Source organism: Coffea arabica, chromosome 11c (genome assembly GCF_036785885.1).
Source record: "Coffea arabica cultivar ET-39 chromosome 11c, Coffea Arabica ET-39 HiFi, whole genome shotgun sequence".
NCBI classification, from domain to species: domain Eukaryota; kingdom Viridiplantae; phylum Streptophyta; class Magnoliopsida; order Gentianales; family Rubiaceae; genus Coffea; species Coffea arabica.
This window is the reverse complement of record NC_092330.1, coordinates 35,242,680-35,254,144: the sequence shown is the minus strand read 5'-3', so window position 1 is coordinate 35,254,144 and position 11,465 is coordinate 35,242,680. Positions and strand designations below refer to the sequence as shown.

Genomic DNA, 11,465 nt, shown 5'->3' with positions numbered 1-11,465 from the left:
TAGCACTTTTTGTGATGTGATGTATGTGAGATAAAAAGGTGATTGGAAATTGTGTGTATGATGCAAGCAAAATAAAATCTGAAATTTTGTTTCCAAAACCAAGTTGTCCAAACAAACTCAATGACATCGCCAAAATAAATAAATAAATAAGTAAACTGGATGACAGCTGTGCTTGACTTTGAGCGGAATAGTTTATCCCTGTGCTTTGGCATAGTTGACTATACTAATCTTAAATTGAAACCGTCAATCAGTCTGTGTCACGTCATTTTATTGGTGTCTACCATTTTCCATGAGGCCAGACTTTCTTTTCTTTCTTTTTTCTTCATTTTTTCTTTTTCGGTTTTTTTGGGTATACCTCAATAAATTATTGCATAATTACGTGTAGTATTTGGAGTTTTAAAGTCAGATGAATTTCCTTAACCTTCCTTGTTTCTTAGTTAATTATTTGATATTTCTAGTTTTGCCTTGTATCAATCAACAATTCTTCTCCCTATTTCTGGATCTCTGTCTGGTACAAATTAACAGTGATTTTGAAGTAACAAAAATCATATTGTTGTGTGTGTGTGTGTATAAAATAGTGAATGATAAGAGGGTGGGAATTGATAGTAGGAGATCCTGAATTTAAAATCTTCCACTTATAAAAAAAAAAAAAGAGGGTCGGAAGAAGGGTTGGGTTGCCGCATTTATTTATTTTGTATATATTGCTCTCTATTATTTGCCACCTAATTAAGTTAATAACAAGAGGAATCAGCATGATTGAGTATGGTACCTCAATAATTTCATATATTTATATGTTTGTTGACTTCATAAATCAGGAAATAATTATGTATATAATGGCGGGGTTGAAGGGTTGGGTTGCCGCATGTCGTTACCTTGATACATTTCGCTCTATTATTTGCCACCTAATTAAATTAATAACGAGGAATCAGCACAATTGATTATGGTACCTCAATAATTTCATATATTTATATGTTTGTTGACTTCATAAATCAGGAAACATATCCTTAATCAGTATGATAGGACCTAAACATTTTCTTTTTCCATCCTAAAAGCAAATATATTTTTGCATAAGCCCCTTCATTTCTCTCATATGCCTTCACTAATCAACCAAAGTTTCAACATCTCGATCCAGAAAAACTGAAGAAAAAAATTATGAATATATAAACTCACAAATTTATCATATCCATGTTTACTGTTTTGAAGTTTTGGTTAAAGTGGGGTTGACAGCTCATAGCTCATAGTTTTGAACTCTCTTTAACTTTTGTCTAAGTTAATTAACAAATATTTCATTTATTGTGTTTCTTTCTTTCTCACTCATACATTCTTTAGATTTTACATGCACTAATCACTTAAAATATCTAACTGATTAGTAAAACCAAAATTTAATCACACTGTATGTCAACAACAGTTACAGCATAATTAGGAAAACTATTTTTGGTAAATTATTTGAGCAATAGTTTGTCTGTGAGGAAAACCCGCATTTTATGCTATGGCCTTTTATTCCATGGTTGGAATTTAAAAGACGTTGCACCTTGATTAAATCGATCTCATACTACTTATTGTCCAATTTGCAGGTATATGATACAAATAATAAAAGAAAGGGTATATGTAGGATTAATTACACTTTTCCCCTTGTGGTTTAATTCTTTTTTACATAATCATTTTATGGTATTAAAAGGTCTGTAACCCTAGGTGGTTAGAACACGTACTCTCGACATCTCACGTGGCTTCATTATGAAGAATGTTTATGCCATTTTGGCAATAAAGTCAGGATGGAGAGCTTTAAAATCATAAAAGGGTTATTTAGAAAAAAGTTAAACTACAAAGGACTAAATTTACCCAAGAAAAAGCAAACCTAAATGGATCAGCAAAAATATCATGTATTAATAACGCCTATGATTAATAATTAAAAAAAATGTACAATGTTGAATTCAAGGCAAATAAGTGACAATTCAGCTTTCAGGTTCTAATAATACTAGCATTGAATGAACAATGCTGCATCCTTACCTAAGCAAAACACTTTATTTATACACATTTCTGACTAGGTAGAAGGTATTGTCATAAGATTTCATCCAACAAGTGATCTTCTGAAGTTCGATATTGTCTCAACTACCATTAATTTTTTATGTCTTGTTTCTATTTTCAGACAAGTGATCTTCTTGTCTCTTGTTATGCCAAATCAAAGAATAAATTATCTTTAGCACTATCATGACACCACTCGAATAAGCAACTAATGAAGGTCACCACTATGCTGTCCTCATCCTCTTTTCTGCTCTTGATATTGCTCATTTCTGCAAATCCTTATGCAAGAGCCCTTCAAGGAGGCAATGGAATAGAAGAAGAGCTTGAAGATGTGAAAAGATCAGATTTCCCAACTGGATTTCTCTTTGGTGTTGCCACTTCTTCCTATCAAGTATACAAATCATGTGTTTCTTTAACTTCTGTGTATTTGCCTGTGTTTTTGGTGATATATTTTTCCATGCAGTTCTCTTGAAATTTGTCTAGCATGACACTACTCCAATGGTTTTAGATTGAGGGTGCAATCCTTGAAGATGGGAAGAGCCTTAGTAACTGGGATGTTTTTGTCCATAAAAATGGTGATAGTGATACTTTTTTACTGCTGCTTATAACAAGGTCTTTTTCTATACAATTTTGGATAAAGAAATCTGATTAAGTTTCTACTTTGTTTCAAATTGTATTAGGTAATGTAAACAATGGAGACACTGGAGATATAGCCACTGATCATTACCATCGTTACCTGGTACCAAATTAACTAAGTTACCAACTCCAGTACTCTGATATCCTTTCACTTTACCCTTAACATTTTACTTGAATGATATGAAGATGTACATTAAAGATTTCGAGCAATGAATCCATTTAAAGCATGTGGCTTTTGAATCATTCATGACAGGAAGATATAGAGACAATCCATTCTCTTGGAGTGGATGCTTACCGGTTCTCCATTTCCTGGTCAAGAATACTTCCAAGTGTGTTATTTTCCTTCCATGGATAAACTACTTACGGAGTTCCTAAACTATTTCAATAATTAAGTTTTGACTTCTCATCTATTTCAAGTCTCAATTTGGTCCATCAACCATAAAAAATGTCAAATTTTGATCCTTTAGTCCATCTCCACAAGCCAATCTGATGGATCTAAAGCAAAAATTTAACGGATCTAAAGATAGAAATTGACTAAATGATCAAAATTTGACACTTTTTATTAATAGTGGATCAATTTGTGATTTAAAATATATGAGACGTCAAAGTTGACAATTGAAATAGTTTAGAGGCCCTTTAAGTAGTTTACCCTCAATGGTATAATCCCTTTTGGTCCATTCTTTTCTTGGAATGCCACAAACTCACAATAAATCTTTGAATGGTATGTTTAGATGGCAAATTGGGTGGTGTTAATGCAGCTGGAATCATGTTTTACAATAGTATAATCGATAATCTTCTACTCAGAGGTATTGAGCAAACATCACATGTTTCTTCCACCCTTCATCTCTTATTTATTACTACTGTGTCGCTTGAGAGCTTTAGATCACATTGTATCCAACGCAGGCATTCAGCCTTTTGTGACAATTCACCACTGGGACATACCCCAAGTGCTTAGTCACGAATATGGGGGCTGGCTAAATCCTCTGTTTCAGTATGTTGAACTTAATATTATGCTGGATTTCTGATTATGGATTTTATGTGAATGGTATATAACTCCGCAATATGATCAAAATCTTGGGTCTATGTGAATTGAATTAGGGATGATTTCGTCCATTTTGCTGAAACTTGTTTCAAGAATTTTGGTGATCGGGTGAGGTATTGGGTGACCATCAATGAACCAAATATTGCTGCAGATTTTGCCTATGAAAGGGGAAAACATCCTCCAGGTCATTGCTCCCCTCCTTTTGGCAACTGCTCAGCCGGTAATTCAGATACTGAGCCCCTGATTGCAATGCATAACATGTTACTTGCCCATGCCAAGGCTTCCAAACTGTACCGCGAGCAGTTTCAGGCAAGTAAAATACTTCGTTTGGCATCAATGATATACAGTATCTGCTGTTTTACTGGATTATACAGCTAAACTAATTTTTTTTCGTCATACCAATCTTGGGACAGCCCAAACAAGGTGGTGTAATTGGAATTGTGGTCCATGCAATTATGTACGAACCATTTACTGATGATGAGCATGACAAGGAAGCTGTAAAGAGGGCATTGGCTAATAATGTGGCATGGTAAGTGTTGACATCTCCTCCTTAAGCTGTGCCATTTGCTCTGCGATTGGGAGCTTTTACTGTCCTCTCCTCTCACGCGATTGAAGCCTCGTTGGATTGAAAGATTGAAATCAAGAAGCTTCTCTACATGAAATAAATCAAAATAAGACAAGATGACACGTTCTTGATGTGCTATGTTTATAAACAGGGCTTTCGATCCTCTAGTGTTTGGTGATTATCCTCCAGAAATGCGTCGCTATCACGGAAATGAGTTACCCAAATTTACACCAGAAGAAAGACTGCTCATAAGGGATAGCATTGACTTCCTTGGACTGAACCACTATGCAACTCTTTATGCTAAGGACTGCATACGCTCAAGTTGTGTCAGCTCCAACTCTGCCTGTGCCCCTGGTGGAGACCGTGCCATCCGCGGCTTTGTCTGTACTACTGCAGAGCGTGGTGGTGTTTTGATTGGGGAACCAGTACGAGAATCAGATATTCGCTGAAATATCAAATTCACATTGCTATATGACTCTTAAGATTAGTTTTTTTTTCCTCATGATTTTTTTTTTCTGGTTTAAACAGACAGGGTTGCCTACATTCTCTGTTGTTCCAAGAGGAATGGAAGAGATTGTGGACTATGTAAAGAATCGATACCATAACAAGCCTATGCTTATTACTGAAAATGGTAAAAATATACTTTCGATAACATGCTTCTGTTATCATTTGTCTTACCATTGAGAACTCATAATTTTAACCAATCTGTAGGTTATTCTACACCTCCACAACAAGAACAAGTTGATGACTTCCAACTTGATGTCAAGCGAATTGCATTCCACAAAGCATACCTTGCCTTCTTGGCTCGAGCCATGAGGTGATATTGTTCCCATGATTGTAGTCACATTCATCTATCCTCATATACTGCCATAATGATGCTTTTGTCGAGCAGATTCTTCGCCAATTATGGGATAAATATTCTCTTTTCTACTGATTTAGAAACTAAAAAAGGTTTATAAATTTTTCAATACTACGGAACTTTTTTTCTTTAAAAAACTATAAGCCTTCCCCTTTTGCATCTCATCCTTCGGGCAAGGTATGAAAGCATTTAAACTAATTATGTCACCTCTCGTACAAAAGAGATGATTTGATGCTTTTCTTGATGCATCCTTTTCATGATTTCTTGATGCATGCTTTCATTCGAACTGAAAATCTTTGCTAGAATAACTGATCAATTTACATACTTTTGTTTGACAGAAATGGTGCAGATGTGAGGGGCTACTTTGTCTGGACATTGATGGATGATTTTGAATGGTCATTGGGGTATGATGTAAAGTTTGGACTTTATTCTGTTGATCGTGCAACCTTGAATCGAACTCCTAGGTCCTCCGCCAAGTGGTACAGAAACTTCCTGGGGAACATCAGCTCCAGTAGCATGAAGCCAAGAACTGCAGTTGCATTTTGGAGCAAAGTTGGTAGAGCTGAAGAGTGATGAACTGGTGTTTTCAGTTCATTTTCCCCTATGCATATTTCACCATTGTTTATACATATGTTTATAGATTAATCTTTCCTACATTGTTAGTGTATACACTGACGAAGTTAAATGGATGCTACATCATCTGAATTTGAATTTAAACATTAAAATTTATATATATGACATGCATCTAGACTCGCTAATATATACACCGTCAGTATATAAAAGATTTACCCTATGATGAGGAATATGATGAGGAAATAGATTTCAAGCACAAACTGAACCTCACTTCAATGCAATGTTTTAAAAACCGGACCGTTCATTGAACCGGTGAAGTGAAAGGGTCGAGGTTCAACCGGTTGGACCGGTTCAACCTTGGTTCAATGAATTTTTAAAAAAATTATTTATATAAATATATATATGTACAAAATAAGACATGTAATGGATTAGTTTAATACTTTATATGATGAAAGATTTACTATTTTTTAATAACTTGAATTTTTTAAAAATAAATTTTTTAAATTATAAGTTAAAACAAATAAATTTCATCTCAATTTCAATTATATCTAAATCCAACCCAAAAATATCACAATATTTTGAAATTATACAAAATTCACGTCTATGAGAATTTAGATATTGTGAACTTAAATTTTAATTTACGTTTTAGAGATTGCAATTTAAAAAAGGAAGTTTGGAGTTCGAAGGAAGTCAAGAAAATCGAAAATAGAAATGTAAACTTGATAAGAAACAAAAAATGAGATAAAAGTGAGTGGTTGTAGCATAAAATAATTTGGGTTAAAAAAATAATTCTTTTTGAACTTTTTTCAATTTAATGGACAAAAACAAAATTAAAAGATGGAAGAAAACATCAGTAAATTAAAAATAAAGAGGTTTGATTAAAAAGGGAGTGACAAAAAAAAAAGAGGATAGAGAGAGAGAGAGTGTTGAAAATTAAAAAGAAAGAGCCATGAGAGGATGAGATTTTGTAAGAAAATAGAAAAAAGAAATATGAGTGTTTGTTTTATATAAATAAGTTATCAAAAAAAATTAATAGGATGTGATGGTGCAACGGTTTAGAGATTGCAATTTAAAAAAGGAAGTTTAGAGTTCGAAGGAAGTCAAGAAAATCGAAAATAGAAATGTAAACTTGATAAGAAACAAAAAATGAGATAAAAGTGAGTGGTTGTAGCATTAAATAATTTGGGTTAAAAAAATAATTCTTTTTGAACTTTTTTCAATTTAATGGACAAAAACAAAATTAAAAGATGGAAGAAAACATCAGTAAATTAAAAATAAAGAGGTTTGATTAAAAAGGGAGTGATAGGTTGCAATTTTATCATTTATTTTATTATTAATTCCTCCTATTACCTGACTTGATGTGGATTAATTGCTAGATTCTACTCATTTTTTTATATTTCGCATTTATTTCAGGGAGTAGAACGAAAATACCATAACAAGTGTCAATTTGACAATTATCAAGAAAGAGTTCAAGTAGCAGGCATCTAGGGACATTTTTGGAATATCAAACCGCAACCCTTCTTGGTAATTGGCCCGAAGACAACATTAAAAGGGGGAGGCCAAAGTCTTCTTTTTCCTCTCTCGGCTGGGCGGCGGAAGCCGCACAGTAGCCATTAGAATAGGAGCAATAGCTTAGCTTTTGATTTCTCATCTTTTAGTTTAGTCTTGCTTTTGACTTTTCCCTTGAATTTACTTTTTGGCTTGAGAAACGTACGAATGGCAGGCATTAGCAATTCTTAGCCTTGGACTTTTCTTGTTAGTTTTCCTTTGGCTTTTCTCCACGCAAGTGAGGAGGAAGCAACTTTTTCTTTTAGCTTTGACTTTTCCTCCTTGTACCGCTGGTATGGTTTTGCCATACGGATGCTGGGAATAATAAATAGACTCAATTGTAGCTTGCGACTTTCATTTGCGTTCTTACTATTCGGCGAATTGCAACTTCCTGAAACGCAGATAATGGCCGCTGTTCCCTTTTCAATTTCCCGTGGATTTAGTTCATCAAATATGAACTAATTACACCACTCTAGTCAAGGAGCAACGAAGGCTCTAGTTCGCCTAAAAATTGTGAGATCGTTTTAATTTAATCTTTTCTTTTCATTTATTGGTATCCGCATATTTCTTGGTTGCTATGCTTATGGTTATTTAATTAATTGATTGTCTTGGATTCAGATAATTAGTTGATTGGATAATCTATTGTCAATTAGGGCATTAAATCCGTAATTGTTTAATTGCTCTAAAATAGTGGCAACTGGCATAATTAGACTTGTGTCAGGGGAATACGCGGGCTAATCTAAAATAACCCTGGTAGTGCGTTATTTGATTAGAATAGGGCTCCTCTAATACGTAAGGCAATTGGGGAATTAAATTCTACGGGCGTACCTAGAATTATTTCTCAATTAGAGCAGTGATTAACGGGCGTACCTTAATCATCGACACAGTAAGGAGGGGTTGACTGTCATCGCTTGTTTGGCAGTTATAACCTATTTATTAGTAAATAATTGGAATTGCCTTTGCTTATCGATGATCAATTAGATGAACCATTGCTGAAGTTATTCCTTGGCTAGATCCTTAATTATCACTCATTTGATTTTAGTAATTTGTTATTTAATTTTTAGTAGTTTCTTAGATTTTATTCGCATTTATTTGATTGTCACTTTCTGCATAAAAACATCCCCCTTGTCACTGTGAACTTGAAAAAAAACAATTACTCCCAGTCCCTGTGGATTCGACCCTGCTCACCGCTATCTACAGAAATTAACTTTAGTTTGAGCAGGTTTTATTATTGCGCAGGCTGACAACCTGTCAATTTTTGGCGCCGTTGCCGGGGACTGGCGCTAGTTATTTGTTTCTTTTTAAGTTCATCTTGTTTTCATTTTTTTTTTTTATATATAGTTCATGGCTGCTAGCATTCCATATTTTGATGATAGACCGGACTTTGTTCCTGAATGGGGTTATGAGACTCATGTTTTTCCTAATGATCAATGGGCTGTTGCAAATTGTGGAACTTATTTTGACTCAGGTTATTCAACTGACACATGCCCCGCATTTCAAGACAATCTAAGTGCTCCAATTGATACTTTCGGAGATTTTCCACCCCAATATCAAATGCAGTATGACCCTTATTCAAACGGGTATGATCAAGGATGGTGGGATAATTCCAGTTTTGATTATGCGACCGGGCCAATGGATTTTCAACAGCAAGAGTCTCAACAACCATCGTCCCTGTCAGGGTACCAGCAGCAATACCAACCCCGACCACCTCCGCCCCCTCAATCTGGTTCATCTACGGAGGAGATGCTGAAACAAATGATGACAACCATGGCGCAAAATCAGCAAAGGACGGAGGCAGCTATTATGCAAAATCAGCAAAAGACGGACTCCGAAATGCAGGACATAAGGAATCAGATAGGTCAATTGGCCACCAGAATGAACCGTTTGGAGTCCCAGAACCAAGGGAAGCTGCCATCTCAACCGGAGTTGAATCCGAAGAACGGGAGCGCAATGATCCTAAGGAGTGGGAAAGAGGTTCAAGGGCCTGAGCCTGTGATCCCTAAGGACAAGGATGAGGAGATGCGAGAATGTCAAAATGAGAAATCTACAGATGCAGTTGAAAAAGAAGCCGAAAAGGAAGAAATGGAACCCCAACCGCAACCCATTGAAGTGAAAGAATCCAGTGAAGAATCATCAAATGTGGTGACACCACCTCCATTCCCTAACCCGCATTTTCTTAACTCTTATTCCATGATTTCTGTTAATGAGATTGATTTTGTTATACCGGAAGTTTTTGAGTCTCATGGCAGAAATAAGTTAAGAGTAGCTATGGTCAAATATCTTGAACCGTTGAGTGCTCTTGATGGAGGGGTGGAGGAAAAATTGAGATCACTGCTTGATTATTTGGCACCATCAACTAATCCATGGAAGACCGTAGCTCGTGTGCTCAAAGATTACTCCATCTATGAGGGTTACCAGGATCATATAGAGGATGAAACATTAAGACGAGCTACACGATTTTATCCTCCATGAACAAAACATGATAATGTCTAGCCAAAGACATTAAAGAAAGGCGCTTATTGGGAGGTAACCCAATTGTTTCTTTAAATTGATTGTTTTGATTTCGTGTGATAGTTTAAATATGTTTTCCTTGAATTTGACTGATTTTGGGTGTTAATTTTCGTTTTTGCTGATTTGTAGGTGACCTCCAGGCATGACGCGCCCATGTGATGACGAGCAGGAAGCTCACGATCAGAAACTTCAAACTTCTGGGAGCTCTCTTACCCTCATGACGCGCCCGCGTGATGACATGCAGGAAGCTTACGATCAGCAACTTCTGGGAGCTCTCTTGCTCTCTTGACGTGCCCGCGTCACGTTCGCGGGAAAGGTAAGGATTCAAAAAAAAAAAAAAATTCTTTTAACCGTAGCTACCTCTTTTCTTTTTTGTTACAAAAGGAAAAAAAAAACAAAATAAAAATAAATAAAAATAAAAAAAATTTTGAAAAAATAAAAAAAAAGAAAAAAGAAAAAAAGAGGAAGTAATACGGAATCAAAAGGAAAAAATTTTTCTTTCTCCTTAACCGTAGCTAGTTCTTGACTTGTCAACGTAAAAACCAAAAAAAAAAAAAAAAATCCTTTCTTTTTCTTTCTTCTTTCTTTCTTTTCTTTCTTTCTTTCTTCTTCTTTCTTTCTTTCTTTCTTTCTTCTACTCTGTTCTCCTGCTGGTCCGTCGCTCCTGCTACACGCGCACCTCTAGCTCAGTGCCGCCCTCAGCCCTCTCTCCACCACCAGATCTGCCCCCACCGCTCGTCACTGGCGACGCGAGAGTGACGCGGCCGCACGCTGCCGGCTCCAACTGCACGGCTCTCCTCCATCTCCCTCCAACTCCTCTGAGCTCTGTTGCTCACCCGGCGTCGACCACCACCACAAGCCGTCCCTCGCAGCAGCTTCCTCTTTCTGTCCGCTGCTTCTTCCTCTCGCTCGATTGGACCCATCGAACGCCGCCGCTGCTGAAGCTTGCCAGCCGCCCCCTTCGCTGTCCGCGCGCCAAGTTCCGCCACGCGACGCAGGCCACGGACAGGGCCCGCACGCCACTTCGCGAAGGCCCAGCTCATCTGAGTTCCGCCGCCCGCAGCTCCACCTCCGACCGCTGCTGTCCCCTTTCATTTGGTTGTCATCCAAGGTGGAGGTAATTGGAACTTGTCCCCCATTCTCTTAATAACTAATTGGTGCTGCCTGGGTTGCTCAATAGTTAATGTTGTTGATGATTGAAGTTTATTTTCTCAATTGGTGAATTCCACCAGTGGTACTGGTCGGACTATTTTCGCTTGGAATTGCTATTTCTTTTGGGTTGGGTGAAATTGTGCAATTAATTGGCCAACTGGAGCCATTTGTTGGGACTTTGGGTGAGCTGAAATATTGCACTTGTTTGTTAAATTGGGAGGCCTCTATACCATTTACATTGCTTATTCCAGTTCAGTGCATCTAGTTGAAATGCTGGGGTTCATTATTAGATTTGACTGAGAATCCTGTGGATACATTGTTTGTTGTGTGAATTGAGCTACATTATTTGGGGGATCTCACTAGTGTGGGTTAGTAGCCGTTGAACTTGTTTCATCCATTGTTTGGGTATTTTGGCTTCGCTGGGTCACTTCTACTCTTTTGGCTGACTGTTGGAGGCTGGGCACTTGGAGTTACTCTGCTACTGTCGAATTTATGAGTTATTATTGATTGCATTGTTATTTCTTGGGGCTGTTGCTACAATTTCAGTTGATTGAGTT

General features: G+C 36.8%; 1 protein-coding gene across 1 annotated transcript; it reads left to right on the top strand.

Annotated features, from left to right (window-relative positions):
- Window positions 1–2,086: 2,086 nt before the first annotated feature.
- On the top strand, window positions 2,087–5,857 carry LOC113718744 (beta-glucosidase 18-like). The gene is made up of 12 exons (XM_027243654.2): window positions 2,087–2,413; window positions 2,531–2,597; window positions 2,703–2,761; window positions 2,912–2,987; window positions 3,390–3,464; window positions 3,562–3,649; window positions 3,757–4,009; window positions 4,114–4,229; window positions 4,417–4,690; window positions 4,794–4,896; window positions 4,977–5,082; window positions 5,463–5,857. Exons 1-12 carry the CDS (start codon window positions 2,234–2,236, stop codon window positions 5,695–5,697), a joined length of 1,632 nt encoding a protein of 543 aa, XP_027099455.1. The 5' UTR covers window positions 2,087–2,233; the 3' UTR covers window positions 5,698–5,857.
- The last annotated feature ends 5,608 nt before the right edge of the window (window positions 5,858–11,465 follow it).

What these genes read in the sequence shown, in the direction of transcription:
- LOC113718744 (XM_027243654.2), top strand. Translation starts at nt 2,234, where the DNA reads ATGAAGGTCACCACTATGCTGTCCTCATCCTCTTTTCTGCTCTTGATA. An exon ending in TTGCCACTTCTTCCTATCAA is followed by an intron (nt 2,414 to 2,530) that starts GTATACAAATCA and finishes CAATGGTTTTAG; the next exon opens with ATTGAGGGTGCAATCCTTGA. An exon ending in TGGCTAAATCCTCTGTTTCA is followed by an intron (nt 3,650 to 3,756) that starts GTATGTTGAACT and finishes GAATTGAATTAG; the next exon opens with GGATGATTTCGTCCATTTTG.